Below are 22,251 nucleotides of genomic sequence, written 5' to 3'. Positions count from 1 at the left end.
GTACTTACATTTAATCCCAGCATCCTGGAGGCAGAAGCAGGTAGATCTCTGAGTTCCAGGACAGCCAGGGCTACATAGAAAAGCCCTACCTTGAAAAACCAAAACTGAAACCAACTCGATTGCCCTTACAACAGTATTAAGCATGGGAACCTATCCTGAGGCAGTGGCGGTGCTCGCCTTTAATGCCCGAACTCGGGAGCCAGAGGCAGGCAGATCTGAGTTCAAGGCCAGCCTGGTCTACAAAGCAAGTTTCCATGCCTCGTAAATTCCTGGACTGATTATGCACTGGCTCAGTTGGTAGGGTATGGCCTAGTTTGCTTGAAGTCCAGTCCTCAGGAGGTGGGGCAAGTCACCCTCAGAAACACTGAGTTTGAGCCCAGCTTGGGCCATCTAAAATTCTGAACGAATTAAACAACACACACTTGCCAGAGTTCTTGTGTAGCAGTACTTTTCTTTCTGGTTAATAGTTTGACCAGGAACACCAATTGCACTTGACATTTTCTCCAAGAGCAAGCCATTATTAATTTTTTAAAAACAAACAAAACCGGTAATCTGGTTTTCTACGTCTTCATTTCAAAGTCCATTCCACATACATGTTTTGTAAGACGAGCTCTGGGTTTATGCAGGTTTAGACACACTTAAAGTTTTATATTTACACTCGGATGCACTGACTCCGAAACACCCCACCCAGAAGCAACCATGGAGAACAGGGCAGCCCAGACCTTGACAAGGGTTCTTCCCCAGAGTGACTTCTGTACCTCCCTCAGGACACTTCAGTCTTCTGATAGAAAATGGATGCCTTTGATCCAGCACTGCCTTAGCACCCGGCCCCCTTTAAATGTGTTTTTTAAGGATCTATTTTATGTGTATGTTTTGTCTGCATGTGTGTACACGCACCATGGGAGGGCCTGGTGTCTGTGGAGGTCAGGAGAGGGTGTTGGATCTCCTGGCAAACGAAGTCACAGATGGTTGTGAGCTACCATGTGGGAACCAAGTCTGGGTCCTCCCAAGAGAAACAAGTGCTCTTAACCACCGTATGTGTCCCCGCCCCTCCCCAAGTATTGTTTGACAAGACTGATAGACTCAGGCAGCTTCTGAGGGATGGGCCAAAAGACTCACAGATGAGGAACACATTCCTCAGTCTTTGGCCTCGTAAGGGTAGTGGTCTTCCATAAAACCTGCAGGCTGGTGTTACAGTGTCACTCTGACAGCACTGAACCCACCAATGGCTACCGGCTCCCCACAGGTCCCTGCTCCCATGTGGTGGGTTCCTGGCTGCATTGGTTCATTGAGTGAGGCCACTGCAGGAAGAGGAGGCTGCAAGGTGTGCCAGCTGGGAGAGAGACAGATCTCTGTGACCTCCCGGGGGGCAGGGTCACAAGAGCCCGAGGCAGCTACCCTCCAGCAGATTGCTGGAGCTGTATCTGGAGAAACCCATTTGTGACTAGGAGACCTGGGTGGCCTTTCAGCCAGGAATACGGCAGAGAGGGGGTGGGGTGCTGTGAACCTGGGTTTGTGTCTCAGGGCCTGCTTTTCCATCTCAAGGACATGGAATAAGTGCAGGGTCTGGACAAATTGGAGGATCAGGAGCGAAGAGAGTTAGGGGGTGTCATGGGACCAGGGTCAGAGTGGCAGAGTCACCAAGGGGGTACAGTGGGTACCAGAGGAACTTTTCAGTCCTTGTGGAATAGACAACTTCTCTTCTTGACCAACAGATACCACACAGAGCCAGGCCTCATCATGACAACCAGGTAGCACCCAGTGTGGACCTACCCCTACCTAGGGTAAACCCAAGGTCAGGGCTCAGGCCTGGAGAGATGGCTCAGTGGTTAAGAGAACTTGCCGCTCTTTCAGAGGACCCAGATTTGGTTCCCAGCACCCACACTATAGCTCACAACCACCCATGACTCCAGTTCCAGGGAATCCAGTGCTCTCTTCCAATGCTCCCTTCTGACCTCCAAGGTCAGGGCTCCGGGTGAGGCAGAGAGGTATTACCTCCTTTGAGAATGAGGGTGCCCCTCTCCTGGTAGTGCTCTGCTGGAAAGGACCAAGGGGAATCAGACCTCCCTGCTGCCCCACCAAGGAAAGACAGGAGGTAGGGGAGGCGTTCCCATTACTTTCCTCCCCGGGGAAGTGCAGAGGCCCCAGGCTGGGTGGCCATGATGTGATAGATGGATTCCCGGAAGCGCTGGTCTCTGCTTAGCCGCTTGGCCACCTCCTTCAGCTCCTCTATGTTGTTGGCTTCTAGCTGGGAGGTCATGAAGGACTGGGATGGCTTCACTGTGGAGACGAGGACCCATTGCCCCATGAATGGCATTCCCCCACGCTGAGCCCCCCTCCCTCCCTCATCCCAGCCCTACGCGCTGCTGCATTTCACTTGGTCCTTCCTGCCCCAGGCTGGGAGAGCCACGTTCAAGGACACACTGTCCAGCCTTGTCTACCTGTTCTCTAACCTGCTCTCCTCCTGCCTTGTTACCACAGCCTGTGCCACCTGACCCCAAGGGGCCTATGGGTACGCACTGTCATTCCAGGAAGTGCTAGACCGTCGTCGATGGAAACGGCAGCTCTTGATACGGCGAGTGGCCGCCTTGTGGATGTACACCGAGTTCTTCATGATGACTGGCATCTTGGCCTCCAGCTCTGCATTCCGGATGCACTCCTCGAAAAACCCTGGTGGCAGGAAGGAGCAGTTGACTGTGTCTTTCTCTGAGTCTGACCTTCCCCTCCTAAGCTCTGGTTTGATCTGGTGGGAGATAGGTTGATCTATCCTTTATAGAACATAATTTGTTCCCTCAAACCACAACCTGTAGCTATCAACAGGGAAGATCCGCGGGGAACAGAGCTCTGAACTTTTTAAAAGAGGAGGACAAAACTCCAGGCTTTCCTTCCATATCTTCACTCCAGGCTCAACTCCCACAAAGAGGCATTGCCAAAGGGACTACAGGAAGGTGTCTGAGGAAGAACCGGAAGGACTACCTCACATGTGCTAGGCCCGTTCCAGGCTCGGGTGGGCCTGGGCTTATGGGAGCTGAGCTCTGGGACTACAGCTGAGCCCTGGAGGGAGGCTCTTACTTTTCAGGTGGCTCACATCAGCCCGCATCCTCTCTTCCTTCTCCTTGTTCCGAACCTTGGAATTGAGGCCTTGTTCCAGGCTCCGCAAGGCTGCCTCTGCCTCCCGAAGTCGTCTCTCAAGGTCCATGCGTACTTTCACTTCAGCCTACATGAGGGGTGGTCAAGAGGGAAGAAGAGTCCAGGGGGCTGTCTCCACCTCCCCAGAAGCCTTCTGTGATGGCCGATATTCATGGCTAACCGGACCGATTCAGGATCACCTAGGAGACCCACTTCAGGATGTGTCTGTGGAACATCTCCAGAAAGGTTTAACTGAGGGTAGAGGATGTACCCTGGGTGGGGGTGGCACTATCCCATGAGTTGAGGTCCCAGACTGAACAAACAGGAAAGGAGAGAAGGTATGGATTCTTGCTGTTTCCTGACTACAGACAATGTCACCAGCTGCCTCATACTCCCACCACCATGGTTTCCCTGTTAGGGTGGACTATATCCCCCTCAAACCACAAACTTTCCTTCCTTAGGCTGATCTTGACAGGTACTTTATCACAGTAATGAGGAAAATAGCTAGCACACCTTTCCTGATCATTATGAACTCAATTAGGCTGGGATGGAAGTTTCCATATTTTGCTTTCCATGTCTTACCCATGACCCAGACGGCTGGGCTAGGCACTTGCCTATCGGTGACAGACTACTACTCTTTTGATAAACTCATCCCTGGACACCTGGACACTGGGAGAGAGGATGGGGGTGGCTGTGAAGTTCAGGGATGGGCAGGAGTCCCCAGCAGTAGGGAGGGTCCAGAGCACAAGGCCCAGGCAAGTGGCACACCTTGAGTTCCTGCTCAGCCTGCTGCTTCTCTGCGGTCAGCTCCTGCAGCGAGTTCTGCAGGGCTTGAGACTGGCTTGAGTAGAACTCCCGTTCCTCCTCCAGGGCCCGTGAGCGTTCCTCATTCTCCTTCATCCTGCAGGCAGGAGAGGTGCTTACCCAAGGCTCACCTACCACGGGGGTAGCTGGCGCCTGCTGGAACCATGCCTACAGAAACGCTGAGTCCTCTCTGGGTCTGGTCAGCTGGGGGATGAGAGGGGTGGTATGGAGTGCCCGAGGCTTAGCTGTTTGGGGATTGCTACTTTTCTGACCTCAGAGAAGTGCCCCAACCTCAGTGAGGCTGTTTCTTCATGGGTTGGGTGGGTAGAAGCTAAGGGATCCTGCCGCTGGCCAGGGACACTGTTTTGATGATACTCTATATGGTTGGTCAAGTCAGCTTTGGGAAAGCCAGATCATAGGCAGAAAGGAAATGAGCCATCTCGTGAATGACAGCCAGACCTCGAGCCCAGCTGTCTAACTCGAGGGCAGACACAGCTTCCGAGACGAGATGCCGGAGGACCTAGTGCCTCACCGCTTCTCAGCCAGAAGCTTCTCTGCCAAAAGCTCCTGCATCCGCTCTTCGATCTGCCTGAGGTTGCTATGGAGACCATCAGTGGCTGGTGGCTGTTCACTCTGATTGGTCAAGGGCTGTGGCTGGTTCTTATCTTCCTCCAGCATCTCTAGGGTTTTCTTCTTCTCTATGGAGAGTTCCTGGCACAAAGACAGGAAGGGTGAGAAGGAGCAGGGGTTAGCTCTCCAGCATGGCTGCCCCGGTCTTCTTACAATTTTAGGGAGTAAACTACTCCTTCAATCCCCCATGAAGGACATCTCATTCCAAGACCTCCTTTTTTAGAACATGGCCAGGTTACTCCTTCATCTAAACAGACAGACAAGGAGGAACCCAATGTGACTTCCAATAGTGATGATGGCACCTACCGGAGCCAGGTGTCAAGGCCTAAGGGCAAAGTGACCTTTTGAGGCCCTTGTTCCTCAAGGAGAAAATGTCTTGGGCTCATGTGAAAATGCCCAAAAGGATCGATCAGTCCACGAGTACATTCTCTATGTTTATCAACCAGCATCATAACACTACGATGAAGTTATGCCATTGAAGATATCCACAGTAACCACTCCCCATGACAGGAACGGTGAAACAAACCAAGGCTCCAGTTATTAGGGAGACTAAAACTCTTGCAGCCTTCATGACAACTCATGGATTCAGCTGAGATGTATGGTCCCACCCTCATTTCAGATGCTGGACTTTGGGATGTAGTTAAGACATGGTCAAATGAAGCCCACAGTTTCAAAAATATGGCCCAGAGCATCCATCCTGTAACCGATGTGCCAAATGCATGGGGACACAGAACAAATGCCTACCTAGAGGGCTCAAGGAAGCTTTGACTAAAGAGAGTCTGAAGACAAACTGTTCTCCAGAAAAAGAGGAGACCAGAAGGCCATGTGTCCTAGAAGCAGCCGTGGGGCTGAGGTGCAGGGGCTCGGAAATCTTCTTTTCCTTGGGGATATGAGCTCAGAGGTTGGAGCAGGGAGTGGGGGGGGGGGCTGCTGGGGGTGTGTGCTTGCATGCTATGCTAAGAAGTTTGTCCTCTGTCCTTGACACATGCTGCTTGCCCCTCCCCTCCCCTCAGTCTCTTGTATCAGATGACGGTGACCTGGAAGTTGATTTCCCTTCATGCTCAATTTCACCCAGGAGCAGCTGAGTTAGGAACCACAAAAGGATGTGGTAGGTGACTCTAATTGATGCTGCCTCTGGTATAAAAATACCGGCACTAAGGAAAGCCAGTTTCCTGTGGCCACGGTCATCACAAGGGCAAGCCAGAATTTTTGTTCTGGGTCTGGGAAGAACCAGTCCCTGCTCTGGTGGGTCTCACGCGCCAGCTAGACAGAGAAAGACCTTTAGGTAAGGTCCTTTCGTGCTTATTCACCTGTCGGTCCCTTCCCTGAGAAATACGTGAGAATCTAGCATTACGTAGCCCAGCCAGCTAGCTTGCCTCCGTACCTCCAGTGTGTGCTGTAAGGATTCTGTGAGGTGCCTCAGCTCCTTCTTCTCTTGCTCCACACCCTTGAGGCATCTTGCCGTGAGTTCTAGCTCCCTGTGGGGACAGAGAGCTGAATTGGCAATGTGCATGCTTCCCAACTCTGCATCCAGACAGGTTTCTACCTTACATGATATGGCTCAGTGGGACTCTTGGATGGCCATTTCTCTGCAATACTGGGTAGTGAAGACAGCTGCAGGGTCAGGGCTGCAAGGACACCTCAGCCAAACGAGGTGGATTCACTAACCAGAGGTCCTGAAGCCAGGGGATTTATCTTCTAATTTAGTATCTAATGAATGTATGGCTTTTCCTTTAAGTAGGTTCTCTCATTTTATGCTAAGTTTTAAAATTAGGAAAAAACAGTCTCTGTATTCCACCCCCCTCCCCAATACATATCTAACTGTAGGTCTTCAGACCTACACCAGTAAGAAGGTCTTCACCAGTAAGTTTCTCTGGGCCATCACCATGGTGGTGGTGGAGATGATGGTGGTGGTGGTGAGTGTGATGATGAGGATGTGACACCAAGCACTGTCAATCTCAGCAATAGTTTCCAAATTCTGGATAGACTACACCTGAGTCACCTAGGCTGGGGCTATAGAAATGCCCTACCTTCATGAGATTATAATCCAATCAATGCTTCGAATGGGCAACTAGATCTGTCCATAAGGCATCAGGCTGAAGATCCCAATGTGTCACTAACTAAAATGTGAAAGGACTCCAGGAGAGCTGGAGAAGGTTGGGCACCTTTGCAGGTAGCAGTTCTAGGCCAGGCCAGCTTGTTGCCAGTAACCTAGGCTTTCACTAAGGTTGGAGGGGCTTGTTCAATGGCCTGCTCTTACCCATGTCTGCACTCTCGTTCACATCGTTGCAAAAGACCATTAGCGATGAACAGAAATGACCCCCTGACCAGGCCCAGTATTCTGGGTATACTCAAGGCCCAGAGCATTGGGAAGACCAGGCCATAAGTGGCTTCCTGGTAAAAACCTAGTCTGGCTTAACATTGGTCTGCCAGGGTCAGGGCCAGGGCCAGGACATTTCTCTTTTGCCCCTCCCAGAACCAGGGCACCCCCCCACACTGCCTCTCCCAGGACCGGAGCATCTCCACTTCGTTACTCTTCCTAGGGCCAGGGCGTCTTCTGCCTCCCCTGGTTCACCTCCCAGGGCCAGGGCATCCCCTCCATGGCCTCCCGGGGTGGCCATCACCTCTTGATCTGCTCCTGCTCCACTTTCAGCTCTTGCACCACCTCCTCAAACTGCTGCTTCTCAGCCTCCAGCACCTGGTTCAGGCGCTCAAGCTCCTGAAGAGAAGGGAAAAGAGGAAAAGTCACAGCAGGCACAAAGCCCCCAGGCTCTCTTCACTAGTCCAGGGAACCATCTGGGATTCGGCTCAGTCCGGGGCATAGAGCCAAATTTATGAGGATTGAGCGTTTAGGCTCCACTTGGAGGCTCTCAGTGTCAACTCGACCAAGAAGGTGATGAATCTGGCCCATGAAAACCATTAGCAAGAGGAAGGACAGGGTTAGACGTGATCCCAATAAGTGTTCTCTGGCAGGTATGACTAATTCTGTTCTGTTTGGGGCAACTCTAGGGACTAACACCTCAAGGTGAGGTGGTTGTACCTCTAGCATGACACACACACACACACACACACACACACACACACACACACACACACACACACACACAGAAAGTCTATATTTCCAGGACACTGAGTGGCATTAGGTAAACTGTCAAAGACAAGCTATTCCCAATCCAAGAGTCAGAGTTAAGCTGTTCTTCATCTCAAGGCTCCCGTGAGTCAGGTCTATAGATTCCCTCTCCTCAGCCCTATGGGTGTAGGAATGTCAGGTGGCTGAGGACAGATACCAAGGGGCAGACCAGTCCCTTCAGGGAAGCCAGGCTGCCTGAGTGCTCCCCCCAGCAAGTTGGAGCCTCTAGACCGGGGCCCTATTTTTCCCAAGTCAGTATTGGTGGTATGAGGGATCCACTTCCTGAAGTTTGACTCAGTGTTTTTATGTCAACTGTTTTGTTTCTGCATATTTCATGTTGTGGTAACATTGTTTTTGCATCTGCTTTTCACTTTCCAGTTCCCGGTGACTCCCTAGTCACCTGGGGGCTTTGTTCTCAAGCATAATGGTGTCCTTGCCCAGGAGCGCCACTGCCTATGGACAGTGTCATGGTTTGAATATGCTTGGCCGAGGGAGTGGCACTATTTGGAGGTGCAGTCTTGTTGGAGTAGGTATGTCACTGTGGGTGTGGGCTTTTACATCCTAGTCCTAGCTGCCTGGAAGTCAGTCTTCCACTAGCAGCCTTCAGATAAAGATGTAGAACTCTCAGTTCTGCCTGTACCATGCCTGTCTGGATGCTGCCATGTTCTCGCCTTGGTGATGGACTGAACCTCTGAACCTGTAAGCCAGCCCCAGTTAAACGTTGTTCTTTATAAGACTTGCATTGGTCATGGTGTTTGTTCTCAGCAGTAAAACCCTAACTAAGACAGTGACGTTGCCATTGGCTTTGAAGAGATACAGAGAAGAATACATTATGGAGGAAGAGTCTGGTTTCAATTCCTACTCCTAGGTTTCCCACCCCCAAATAAGTTACTTCTCATCTAGTCTTTACTGGCCCAACCCGCCTGTTTGTTAAGTGTGCTCACCACTTGGGCTGCCCCTGGAGTTCTGATGCTACTGGGCACATACATGGTTACAGTGCACTGGCTATAGGTAGCTGAGCTCATGAGAGGAGCTGAAACTGATAGAATAGGAGCACAAACCTTTTGAAAAGACGATGCGTGATGGGCTCTGGTCCCTTGCACAGGTAGGGGTCCCTTTAGCCTGGGCCTCCAGGAATGAGGACACATGAAACAGAGCTTTAACACATTTGTGCTGTTAAAAGCCATGGGCATGTGGGGGCTTTGGGTTACTGCAGAAGCCATGACCTACCCTATATTTATACTTGATGTGTCTTACTTAGATGAAATATAAACAAGATTAAATTTGTATTCTTGTACATACCCCTCTTTACAATTCAAGACAACTTCAGGCCTTGAAAAAGCAAAGCGTGAAGCTCTGCTTTAATATGCACGGTGTTGCTGGTGCTGACAGCCTCTCTGGCCCCAGAGTCAACAAACTGAGAGGCTCTCCTCTGGCAGTGTTTGTCTGCTGTCAGTTTGTCAGCACAGAGCTGTTGAGAGACCCATAGAACTTACTGGCCACAAGCACCAGAGCCCCAGGATGGCTCTCACAGGTCCCATGATCACCCAGGACTCTGCAGAGGACTCCACCTCACAACCTTGCTTCACCTTTGGAAGGCTCCCTGCACTGCAGCTTACAGCTGCTCCCCCTCACTTCTGTTGCCCTGGAGTACGCACACTGGAATAGCTTTTGCCGAATTGTCAGTCAGTGTCTGAAACTCAGGCCTTCCCTCCATAGCACTCAAGCAGATGCTAGGCCTCCAGAAACCCAAAAGGGAAAGTAACCTTGAACATAGCAGGGCAATTAAAACGGCCCAGCCATTTGCCTTTTTCTCCTCTCCGTGGTCACAAATATATGTGATAAGATGTTTCTTCTTGTGTCAATGACTAGTTATGCCCAAGGAGGCATTTTCTGTTGCTTCAAAGGGGCTAGGAGATTGGGTGTGATGAACCAGAGCCCTCCAGGGCCAAAGCAACTCTAAAGGAAGTTCAGTCTTCACAGGTGTGTGTGTGTGTGTGTGTGTGTGTGTGTGTGTGTGTGTGTGTGTGTCCCCTAATGATTTTCTGCCAGCAGGTGGCCAAGCTCAGCTTGAGTGACTCTCAGGGTAGGAAAACCAGAAAATCTGTTTCAGCTTTGAACAACCTATGAAAAGCACTCCAACCCCTCCACACCCACCCCTCCACACCCACCCCGCCACCAGCGCTGGCTCTCAATCTCTGAAAGCCACAGATGCAAAAGCATTGGCGAATGATGGGAAACTTTTGTGGAACCCTTCACTCGGACCCAACAGCAGCAGGGCTCCCCGCCATTCGTGCAACAAGTCTCTGCTCCTATCCCAGTCCCTCAACCATCTCTGAGGGATCTGTCCCTTCAGCAGCTACCTCCCTCCTGATCTTTATCACACTTTCTTCCAGGGTCTAAGTCTCTGAGACCTGTGGACCCCAGGCCAAAAAATAAGGGGGGAACAAACAGTCCTGAGCCACGTAGAAGACCAGCAGGGCCCAGGGCAGCAGCCAGCACCTGGTCATTCCAGGCTTCTCCATCGTGCTCTTGGAGGAGCAAGCAACCCACAGAGCCCACTAGTTCCGTTTCAGCCCAAATCTGCCTCCCTGCCAACTTCCCTCACCAAATACAACTTCTCCTTGGGCCATCAAACAACACTAATTTCTTTTCCTTTCAAATATTTAAGAAAAAAAAAAAAGGTCTCTTTCCAAGTTTCCTGTCCTCTGAGCTAAACTCATCTTGTTTGCCATGTTTCACAGACCATGATTTCGGGTCCTCAATAAAACTAATTATACTCATAAAAGGAATACAGCGACAGGGGCTCCTGGTCGGGAACACTTAATACAGGGAGGATTCTTTGCAACTCATTTATTTACAGGCTCAACGCAATTCCAGGAAATGGCCCGGTGGGGTTTTCTTTCTTATAGTTCTATTCACTCATGCTACATCAATTTACCAAGTGCATAGTATGTTCCAAGCACCTGCTGGGCTCTGCATGGAGGATCTGAGGCTGTTCTTGCGGAGCCTATGGCCTAGGGTAGCTACTAAAAATCCCAGACCAGTCTTTTACATCAAATGCAGAAATCCAGTATACTAAAACAATCAGGTTCTCAGAGAGCAGTACAGAACAAGATAGTGTCCTGCAGGACAGGGACCCAGTTCCAGGTCAAGCTGTCCTGGGCGGAAGTAGAGAACTCCACAGAGGTGGGAAGAGTGGCCATCAGTTGGTTCTTGAGCTGAGACACAAAGGAAGATAGATGCATGGGTTGGAGATTTAGTTTGGTGGCCTAGTAAGTACCAGGCCTCTGGTTAAGTCCTCAGCACTGAAAACCAGCAAGCAAACAAAAATAAATAAGTGGAAGAAAGAACATTCCAGGTGGGAGGAACAGTACCTACAAAGCCCCTGTGCCTGGAAGAACCAGGCTTGTACGAGACATGAGAGCAGCCATGATGGGCAAGAGGCTGGGGTCAGAGAAGCAGAGGCTGACAAAGGAGATGCTATACCCATGTGGGGCCTCTGGTTTAGGTGAGGATCTTGTGGGTTTTCATTTTCCTGAACAAGAAGCAAAGACCATTGGTCAGTTGGTTGGCTGTTTGGAGTCTCACATTGACTATGTCACCTATCCCAGCCCAGCCTCAAATTCAGTCTTTCAGCCTCTGCCTTCTGAACGCTGGGATTGCAGCTGTGCACCGTCACAACAGCGACAGCCAAAGATCCGAGTGGGGAAGGTCTCATGATCTGATTTCTCTTTAAACACGGAGTTGGCTGCAGTGTGGAGGAAACAAAAGAGGGGTAGAAAAAGTTTAAGGACCCCAGGTAGGAGGCGTCAGCAAGTTAGGTAAAGCCTGGTAGCCACAGGACTTGAGAGTGGGGTGGGAAAAAGAGGAAGGAGGTAGGACAGGGTAAAGCAAGACCCCTAAGTTCCTGACCCACACAAGCCTTGGGTGGTACATCCCTTGAGATGGGTATGTGAGAAGACAGCCAACCCTTCTAGGAAAGGTAAAGGCAAGACATCTTGACCTCAGACAAGATGTGCTCTGAGCATCTTTGAATGTCTGGGTGGGGGTATGAAGAGGATGGGGAGGCAACAGAAAGAAGGGACCAGAGGTGTCATCCTGGGAGTTGGCTGGAGAGATGGCTCAAAGGTTAACAGCACTGACTGCTCTTCCAGAGGTCCTGAGTTCAAATTCCAGCAACCACATGGTGGCTCACAACCATCTGTAATGGGGTCTGATGCCCTCTTCTGGTGTGTTTGGAAACAGTTACATTGTACAGTATATGTATAAAATAAATAAATCTTATTAAAAAAATACATTTCTGACTAACATGGGTTAAAGAAGTGATTTCTTTTCTTTTCTTTTTTTTTTTTTTTCGGAGCTGGGGACCGAACCCAGGGCCTTGCGCTCTCTAGGCAAGCGCTCTACCGCTGAGCTAAATCCTCAACCTCTAAAGAAGTGATTTCAAGAGAACTTCTCCCAAATTAAATATTGAGACCTAAGTCTGAAAAAAACATTCCTTGTTATTTATTCAGGTGAACTGACAGTGTCAATCCACACCAAAACAATTACCTATGGGTATGTATGGTAACTTAATCAGTAACTGCCAAAATGTAGAACAACCCAGAGGTTCTTGAGTGGGAAAATAGATAAACTGAGGTGTATACCCAGATAATAAATTTATCCAACTATGAAAATAAGCCAGTGTTCAAGCTATACAACAGCACAGTGGACGTTTAAATGCACCTTATGGAGTGCACGACACTGATCTGAAAAGTGTACATGGTATGATTTCAACTCCATGACATTCTGAAAAATGCAAAATTTTGGAGATGGTAAAAGGTCGGTGGTTGGGGGCTGGAGAGATGGCTTAGCAGTTAAGAACACCGACTGCTCTTCCAGAGGTCCTGAGTTCAAATCCCAGCGACCACATGGTGGCTCACAACCATCTGTAATGGGATCTGATGCCCTCTTCTGGTGTGTCTGAAGACAGCCACAGTGTACTCATATATTGTAAATAAATAAATATTTAAGAAAAAAAGTCGATGGCTGTAGTTGCTATGTTAGTTGGTCAGTGAGAGATGAATACACGAAACACAGGATTTTTAAGGCAGTGAAACTATTCTAATCACTCTCTCTCTCTGCATTCTCAATTCATGTGCTCAGAGTCCCAGGCTCTTTCTAACACATGCCGCGGGTGATGTACACCATCACCATGTGTGTTTCCCTGAATTCTAGCCCATTCAGCTTCTCGGTAACCCACAAGGCAAAGCAGCTGTTACCTTCATCAGACATTAGAGATGAGGAATTTGAAGTCCGAAGGAATCAAATGACATCCACATTGTCAGGGTTGGAGCTGAGATTCCATCAGGGACCTAAGATTCTGAGGTTCCCTATGGGTCGACGCTGTTCCCAAGAAACCTCACACATCATAAGAATCACTCTGTCTCTGGGATACGGTATTTTTTTCTATGTGGCCCCAAACCCCTCTGCCAATCTCTGATCTAGAACAGGACGGGGGAAGGTATTGGAGACAAATACACCGACCGTATGGGTGAGGAAACTAAGGGAGAAAACCACTTGGGCAGAGTGACTCAGTATGGTCATTCCATGAGCAGGATCTGGGCTCTGTTTCTGATCAAAACACATCACTGACAGGCGGCTCGAACCTGGCGTGGTTCTCTTCCTGCTGGTGCTCCAAGCAGCCTCTACCACATTAACAGGTGGGCTTGCACCTCATTTGGACTCTATAGCTGTCAGCGTCCCACTTCAGAAGGTGGCATTAAGCTAGGCCTGTGTGCCCTGGGTCTCCACTGCCCTAATTTCCAAGCTAAGACCTAGATAGTGTGTCTAAATTTTCCTCGGGCCAATTGCTGCCCCAGATTCAACCTCTGTTGGCTAAATCTCCTCTCCCTGTCGGGGAGCTGTGTCTCCCACTCTAACCCATGCTGGGCCTCCCAGATCATCCATCTTTAAGGTCTCTGACAACATACCGAATGCCCAGGATGCCATGGAGAAAAGGCCAAAATTTTAATGGGATCTGGATTCAAGGAATATGGAGACTTTAAAGCTCAAACTCTGGGGGGAGAAGAGGCACACACAGCATTATCATGAGGCCAGCCTAGTGGTCCTACTCCCTTATCTGCCTTTCCTGGATGCCGGGCACACATGTGGTACACAGATATGCAGGCAGGCAAAATGCCCATACATACAAACCCCAATTTCAACCCCATATCTCCAAATTAAAATCTTCAACCTTGTGGGTTTTTTTTTTTTTTTTGTAATCAATGAAAAGAGTCTAGATCATTCTCAACCTTTCTAATGCTGCGACCCTTTAATACAGTTCCTCGTGTCATGGCACATTCCAAACATAAAAGTATTTTGTTGCTACTTCATAACTGAAATCTTGCTACTGTTACAAATCGTAATGTAAACACCTGAACTGCAGGCTAGCTGATATCCACGGGCTGAATACTGCTGCTGTCTAATTGGAAGAATAAACTAGCCCAGAAGGTGAGATTTTTGAAAGAAAAACAAAAGTAGATTATCCTAGTGATTTGAAATTAAGCCATAATATTGCAAGAATCAAGTCATCTCAGTCTTGATTTCTTCCCTGGTTACCATCTCTTAAGCTGGCTGCTGTGCCAGGGTGTGGAGTGTTTGGGGTCCAAAGGAGACACGTGTTTCTTGACTTCAGGGCGTGTTTTTGAGTCTCATCAGGGGTGATTGGGAAGGCACTAAGTTCCTGAACTGAGTTACAGTAGGGCAGGGAGCTACAGTCAATGACCCCAGCCCTGTGGCTGGCCTGAGAGAAAACACACATCTGAGAGAAAGTGACAGATCTAAAGGACGTGGACTGGATCAGTCTCCTCTCTGCAGACTCCTCAGAGCACCACTCTGCAGAGCCAGACCTCATCCATGCAGGAATGGCCAATAATTAATACTAACATGACCAGAGTGCTAAGAGAAACAGCTAGTCACTAAGTACACACTGTGCACATTGTGTACACACAGTGTGTCAAATGTGTCCGATGTAATGTCTTGCTTAATCTCTATAACATCCATTAAAAGGATGGGCCTTATTATTTTCCTCACTTTTTGGGTGAGGATATTGACATTCAGAGAGGTTAAGTAACTTGTCAGGGGATCATACATTTAGAAGGGCTAATGTCAAATACAAGTCTTGCTCTAGGCTCCCCTCTGCTTACAACCTGCCCTGCCCTTCAGTTGTGGGAATGAAGCAGATTCCAAGAGACAAGAGTCCCCTTGGTTCTTCAGGCTGGTTTAAGCCTATGCTGAGCTTGTATTGTTGATGCCAAAAGAGTGAAGGGCTAGATCTCTGAGATCCTCAAACCCTATCACCCTTATGGACTGGAAATCCCCATATCCCCCTATGCACCCCTCCATCCCCCAGGGATAACTGAGGCTGTTGCAACCTCCTGTGGAGATCAACAAGCCACTTATGAGACGTTCAGAAGGCTTCATCTCTAAGATGTGTTTCCTGAGGAGAAAAAAAACACTTCCCACCAAGATGCTACATCAAGGTGCAGACACTGTCACCTCAGTGGCCTCATTGCTCCTCCATCCCTTCTGAAGTCTCTTGGGCAAGTATCTGCATGCCCAGGGCCCCTCCTCATGCCCCTGTGTCTGGGGGCAGGGCTGAGTCTTTCTGTACAGCTACGCATGTGCTTACCTCTCTCTGCTCCCTCTGAAGGCACAGCTCTTCTGTCTCCTCCATCAGCTTGTCTGCCAAAGCAAACACACACACACACTGAAACCTTCTCAGAGGTGTGAGGGCAGCTGTCTTAGGTGGCCTCGATCACCTGTGCCATCTCCTTGCAAGAGCCACTCCTAGCCTAGGGGTTGGGTCCTGCTCTGCTGAACTGAAGCTGCCTCGCTGGCCCAAACTGCCTTTCAAGATGTCTCCTCTGTTTTGTGCCTTCATGGATCCACAGAGGACTAGCACACAGAGCCTCAGATGGGTCTTTGCAGCATGAGCCTCTGAAATCTCCTACTACCTGAGCTGGTGCCTGGTTAATCTGGGAGGCCATATTCCTGCCAAGGGAGAGGTGTCTAGAGCAGGCAGAAAGGATCCAGGGTCTCAGAGTCTCAGCAGGCTCCCAGGAAGGGGACCAACCCATTCTGGTCATCTTCTCTCTCAACTAAAGGGCATTTAGCAGACCATTAGGGCACGGGGCCTGGATCCTTGTAGCTAGGTTCAAAGCGGGTCTGGTGAGGAGAGGAGAGGAGAGGTAGGACCTGGAGCTCAGGCAAGATAATACCTTTTCCATTTCTAGATCTTTCAACTGAAGGCCTGACACAGACACACTCCCAGGCATTTTTCTCTAAGCTGATCTCCACCCCACCTGTAATGCCTGAGGTCATTTGGTCTCTTTTTTAAGGAGAAGGAAATTGAGGCTTACAGAGACTGAGTGGCCGACACATCCACACAACGAATGGGTAGATGACTCAGCTAAAGCCCAGGTTCTGGCCACTAGTGTCCCCTGCTTCTAGCTCCCTGGCCAAATGGGCATTTGTCATACCATTAAGTTCTCTAGGTGCCAAGCTCCCTTCCAAGTTACAGAGAGACCTCCCTCCCTGGCTGTCACTCAGGTCCCCAAGTGCCACCACCAAGAAGCTTCAGATTCCCATTCATCCCGGTCACTGACCTAAATATTCCTGTTTTTCCTTAGCCAGCTGTAGCCCCTGTGCCTCTAGGCTTTTGATCATAGCTTCTCCTAGCTGGGCATTTTTCCAGGTCCTGGGGAGCGAAAGCAAATGGGAGAGAGGAAATGAGGAAAAATACAAACAGTTAAAGCAGAAGGAAGGCCCAGGGAGAGGGAGGGTGTAGGTTTTCTGTGTTAGCCCCGCCCCTCGCTCTACAGAATCTCAGCTCAGCCTGGCACCCAGGGCTCTGGGCACGCCACCAGCATTGATCAGTTACAGTAACTGGAAGCTGAGGTTGCAAAGTGGGCCATCAGGACACAGCCAAGAGCACTCAGAGAGGAGGGATGGGACTGTTTCCCTAGGAGCCTTCTACGTCACTGCATGCATGACTCCCCCTGGTGCAGGGCTGGGTACTTGGTGTTATTGGTTGGGTTAGAAGTATGGAACTGGCTTGACTGGCAGGGGCTATGTTGGTCAGGTGGTTTCTGGGACCTGCACTGTGATTTGTAAACACCATCTCTGGACCTTGCTGGGATCCAGTACAGGTCTGGGAAGGGAAGGATGGACGTAGTGAGGGGCTGAATATGAGGAGCAGTGCTCAACTCCCTCCCAAGAGTTGGAAGTAAATGGTGTCCACGTCTGTCACCAAACTGTAGACACCTTCCCAAAAACACTTAGGAGACCCTCACAGATGCTCTACAGCCTGGGTTGTCTCCTCCCACACACACTAGGCAGCTCCCACAGCCCTGTCTGAGGACCCAGCAGAGAGGCAGGGGCAGGGCCAGCCTAGCCCACCCCACTCCTCTGGCCCCTGAGATGTCCTGCTAGCAGACACTTACACCTTCCCAGACTCCTGAAGCATCTCAAGCCATTGTGTCTGCTCAAACTCAGACTCAGCAGCCAACAGGACATTCCCCTGCCGGGAAAAGGAGCCAGAGTGAGAAGAATCTGAGAGAGAGAGAGAGAGAGAGAGAGAGAGAGAGGCAATTTCTTCTCTTCCCACCCCCTCTTCCACAGGCCCTGACACTGCTCCCAGGGGACCAAGGTGAAGCTGCTATGTCCTGTGGACCCCGGGCTATGGGAGGTCCCCACTCACATGAAAGTCCTGGTGTGAGATCTTCATGGCATAGGGCATGCTGGGCTCTTCTCTGGCCTCCACCAGGCAGCCACCCAGTGGGATGACACCCTGAAGAACAAAGCAGAGCAGGCATCTCCCACCCTACCCAGCTCACGCCACTTAAGAGTCCCAGGAACCTCCTGGAGAAACCCCAGGGCTTTGCCACGGGCCTCAAGCTGGACCACATCTCAGGATTATGCCATTAAAGCTAGGACTGACTTCCAGAAAGAAAAGGAGCTGGGACTCAGAAAGTGTGTGTGGAGGGACAACAACAGACAAAAACAAACAAACAAACAAACAAAAAAAAAACCCAAGACAACAGAGAGTTCTATACCATCCCCAAATGTCCCCAGTGAGCCTCAGCATGGAAAGCCCATCCTCACCTTAGGATGGATGTTGAAGTATTTATTGGTTTCAAAACTCTTCCTCTCACTCTCAGAGTAGTAAAGCAGAAAGCTTTCTTTGATGATGAAAAACCTATGGGAAGGTGTGAGAAAACAGAAAGATCGTGTGAGTTAACAGCACTCTTGGGGACCCTGGACTCACCTGGGAGCCCACAGGGATCTGGGTTCCGACTGCCCATTGCACAGGGGTCTCCTGTACAGGCAGTGAAGGCCACGACTGGCTTCCCAGACTGCCCTCTTCAGCATAGTAGAAACCTATTGTCCTTCTCCTTGGGTCCCTTTGTCCTCTGAACTATCAGCTCCTGTCACGTGGGAACTCCTCCAGATCTGAATGGAGAATTCGACAGATTATTCTAGATGGGTGTTACGGTGTAATCAAATGGGACTGCTGTCAACTGCTGGGGTTCGAAGTCCTAGTACTCCAAGGGACACTGCTGTAATGTGACCTGAAAAGGAGCTGGAGGGATCCCGAGGTGTTAAGGGTGTGTGTGTGTGTGTGTGTGTGTGTGTGTGAGAGAGAGAGAGAGAGAGAGAGAGAGAGAGAGAGAGAGAGAGAGAGAGAACGAACATACAAGGGAAAGTTCAAAGCAGCGACATGTTGGAACCTTCTAGGACAGACTCACAATGGCCAACGGTGTGTCTTTCTTACCTGCTTAACATTCTGTGAAATGACACAGGCAACTTGATACAGGCCATGGCAGGAGCATTTGCACCATGAAAATCAAATACTGCAAAACCACCCCAAGAGCTTGTTATTAAACCATTCCCTTGCGAGGAGCTTGAAAGAACATAAGTAGCATCAAGAACTCACAGGGTCTCTGCAGGTCCCCCAGCTGCATGATCTTCCCGGCTAACAAAGCTGCTCTGAGGCAGTGTGGAGGGATGGCCTGGATGGCTGCAGCATCTGCTCCCTTTCCAGAGGGACCTGAAGCTCAGCTTTACAGTTTGGTATGAGTTCCATGGTTTTGTCTTTTCCCCCCAACTCTCTTTTGAGGTGTGTGTGTGTGTGTGTGTGTGTGTGTGTGTGTGTGTGTGTGTGTGTGTGTGTGTGTTGGGAGGGGTCTTGCTATGTTGCTCTGGCTGGTCTTGAACTCATAGACTTGAACAGTCTTCCTCATCTCAATTTCCTGAGCAGCCGAGACTACACAGCTTTATCACCATGCCCGACTTCAACTCATTTCTGTACTCATGTCAACAGAACACATGCAGCCTTAGTGGACACTGTTGGGTTCTTGCACTTAGCACTCAATACCCATTGTCACAATGCGTGCTTTTTTTTTTAACATTTTTTTATTGTATGCGTTTTGGGTGTTTTGCCTGAATATACTCTCAGAACATGCATGTCAGGTACTAGAGGTCAGAAGAAGGATGTTAGATCTCCTGGAACTGGAGTTGTGAGCTTCTGTGTGGATGCTGGGAATCAGACCTGGGCCCTCTAGTAGAGCAGTCAGTGTTCTTGACTGCTGAGCCATCTCTCCAGCCCTCAATATGTGCTTTTTTATCTAGAGGGGGCCACTGGGTTCCTGAAGGATGGGGCTGTGCCACATCAGTCCCTGGGGAAAGGCTGATGTCTCCTGACACTTCCAAAAGAACATCACAGGGTAGGTAAGAGCTCAGACCTCCCATTTTCCAACTTGGGGATAGGGAATTTAGGTAAGGACACTCAGCTCCCTGAGCCTTAGTCTCTGCTTGTAGCACAGAAGCGATGGCCTCAACACTACCGGGTGGCCGTGTGGACTGAATGAGACTGTAGTTATAACCTAGACTATGTGTGTCAAAGACCCAGGGTGGGGTGGAATGTCCGATGGTCTGGTAAAGACCCTCAGCAGGGAAGGCAGTCAAGCAGAACAGAGCCCCTCCCCACCCCCACAATAGTGCCTCGTGAACCCCTTAATATTCAGACACTGGATTTTTAGGATTTATGGTTCAGTGAGCTAATAACTAGGCAGGATCATGATCTAATGGAACTGTGGTTTTATAAACTGAGGAACCTGGGCTGGGGTTGGGGGTGTTGTTATTGGTAAGATGCGCACAGAGCAATCTGTAGTACCACATAAAGTAGGTATTGTGACACACACCCATAACTCCAAATATCCAGGAAGTAGAAACAAGTTCAAGGTCATCGTGATGGTTCGTATGCTTGGTGTAGTAAGTGGTACTATTAGGAAGTGTGGCCTTAATTGGAGTAGAGGTGTCACTGTGGACATGGACTTACAAGCCTCATCCTAGCTGCCTGCAAGCAGTCTTCCACTAGCAGCCTTCAGATGAAGATGTGGAACTCTCAGCTCCTCCTGCACCCTGCCTGCCTGGATGCTGCCATGCTCCCTCCTTGATGATAATGGACTGAACCTCTGAACCTGTAAGCCAGCCCCAATTAAATGTTGTCCTTTATAAGACTTGTCTTGGTCATGGTGTCTGTTCACAGCAGGAAAAAACCCTAAGACAGCCATCCTCAGCTATGTAGTGAGTTCAAAGCTAGCCCGGCCATGAGACTCCTATCTCAAAAAACAAAAAACAAAACAAAACAAAACAAAACCCCTCAGCATCCAAGAGGCTGAGATACAAAGGCTACAAGTCTGAGGTCACCCTGAGCTACATAGAGGCCCCTATGTCCAAAGACTAAGAGGAGATCATTTTTGAAGAGAGGGCAGGTACCTCAGACACAGAGCCCACAGGTACCAAGGTCCTGGGTTGAGAATGTAGCTGGTTCTAAAAGGAACCAGAAGGCTGAAGCAAGACTACTATCCTGGGATCCAGACTGCACAGGCCTCCATGGCTACTCTCATAGCAATGACGGCAGCACTTACATTCACTGAGCCCTTACTGCCCCAACCTATCCTGACTTGCTTCTGTTGATACATTTAACACTCACAGTCACCCTGCCAGGCTGGTGCTTCTGAGCTTTCTAGGTAAGAAAATGGAGGGAGAGGTGGCATGAGGAGCTGGGACTACTTGGTAGCAACTGGCTTTCTCTCAAAGCAAGATGGCCATGGGAGGGCTTTGGCTGACATGAGTAGCTTTGGCTGCTGCATGGGTAACAGATTGTCCTGGCACAGGTAAGGGAGCTGCTAAAAGCTATTGTCACCTATCACTGAGGGCAAGAGATATGGTGAGTGGATAGAGGCATGTAGAGCTCTCAGTATCTTCCCAATCCACAGATGTCCCCCGATGCCAATCCCCCTCTAAAGCCAGCACAGGAAGACAGAGGAGACGTTCCAGACAGCCTTTGATCCATGGTGGCCACACTCAGGCAGGCTGAGAGTCACCATGGACTGCCTCATAAGCCATAACTGGCACAGACCTGGAGGCAGAGGGTGAGCTCCTACCCTCCATGGGTCATCTGACAAGATCTTTGATTACCAAACTGCGTTGACGGTGGCCACTCTGAGTGACACCTTTTAGCGTCTACTCTGCAGCTGAGGGGTCCTTGCAAAGAGGAACGTTCCTCTTCCTATACCTTCCTCCAGCGTCGCCATGTTCTAGGCACCCTCACTCAGTATGCAAGGCAGGAACAACCTCTTTTGGGCCCTGCAGAGCTGGGCTGTGAGTGCAGGGGCTGGTCACAGGCACTATTTTCCTGTGTTAGCTTCTCTGAGGCAAGTTATGTGAGGATCAGAGAACCCGCTCCTCAGAACAATGCTGGAGGTGGGGCCTTTAACTCCCATTTCACAGATGAGGAAAGAAAGGCTTAGATGTGAGGTAACTGTGGAAGGAGGATCGGGACCTAAGACCACCAGACCCTCTCCTGCTCCCTATATGGCTCATGGAACTGCTGCCCTGGCTTAAGTCACACACCCAGGATAGAGGCTTAGGTAGCCAAGTTCCAATAGCGGAGGTGGGAGACTCACCACTTACTAGCAGTGCTAGGGTGAGGCATGTAGTCTTCTCAGGCCTCAGGTCCCTTGAACGGAACCCGAGGATGATAATCAATGGCTGTTTCTCATGCCTGGGAGGGGAGGAGTCTGATCACATGAGGACAGCTCATAGTGAAGAGTCAGCAAAGGGTCACTACTCCCCGGATCACTGACACTCCTTATCATTAAAGCTCAGCATCCATCCAGTCACCCCGTCTGCCCCTCTGCCCATTTGTGCTCATGCAGCAGCTACTGAAGGGAGCATGGCTGATGCCCAGCTGGCTGCCTGCCTGCTTTCCAAATATGTGTACAGCCGTGTCCTATCCAGAAGTTTTACTATCAGCTTTTGCTTTAGCCCCCCTAGGTTATGGGAAGTCTGGAGTATGTGCATGGTAAAGGTTTCATTCAGCCCTGGCTCTTCTCTACTGCTACCACCACCACCACCACCACCTCCACCACCACCACCACCACCTCCACCACCTCCTCCACCACCACCACCACCACCACCTCCACCTCCACCACTACCACCACCAC

At 50.0% G+C, this 22,251-nt stretch overlaps 1 protein-coding gene across 1 annotated transcript in view; it reads right to left on the bottom strand.

Moving 5' to 3' along the window:
• Positions 1-553: 553 nt before the first annotated feature.
• Positions 554-22,251, bottom strand: part of Plekhd1 (pleckstrin homology and coiled-coil domain containing D1) — a 31,285-nt gene continuing 9,587 nt past the window's right edge. Inside the window, exons 2-13 of the mRNA NM_001127566.1 lie at positions 17,843-17,936; positions 17,439-17,528; positions 17,182-17,258; positions 16,345-16,436; positions 15,369-15,421; positions 7,188-7,282; positions 5,948-6,041; positions 4,466-4,644; positions 3,898-4,030; positions 3,073-3,217; positions 2,521-2,670; positions 554-2,280 (exon numbers count right to left, since the gene is read on the bottom strand). Coding sequence (NP_001121038.1) covers positions 2,114-2,280; positions 2,521-2,670; positions 3,073-3,217; positions 3,898-4,030; positions 4,466-4,644; positions 5,948-6,041; positions 7,188-7,282; positions 15,369-15,421; positions 16,345-16,436; positions 17,182-17,258; positions 17,439-17,528; positions 17,843-17,936 — 1,369 coding nt within the window. The 3' untranslated portion in view covers positions 554-2,113. The remainder of the gene's footprint in view (positions 2,281-2,520; positions 2,671-3,072; positions 3,218-3,897; positions 4,031-4,465; positions 4,645-5,947; positions 6,042-7,187; positions 7,283-15,368; positions 15,422-16,344; positions 16,437-17,181; positions 17,259-17,438; positions 17,529-17,842; positions 17,937-22,251) is intronic.

The sequence above is a fragment of the Rattus norvegicus genome, chromosome 6, assembly GCF_036323735.1.
Source record: "Rattus norvegicus strain BN/NHsdMcwi chromosome 6, GRCr8, whole genome shotgun sequence".
Classification (NCBI taxonomy): Eukaryota; Metazoa; Chordata; class Mammalia; order Rodentia; family Muridae; genus Rattus; species Rattus norvegicus.
This window is presented reverse-complemented; position numbering and strand designations above follow the sequence as displayed.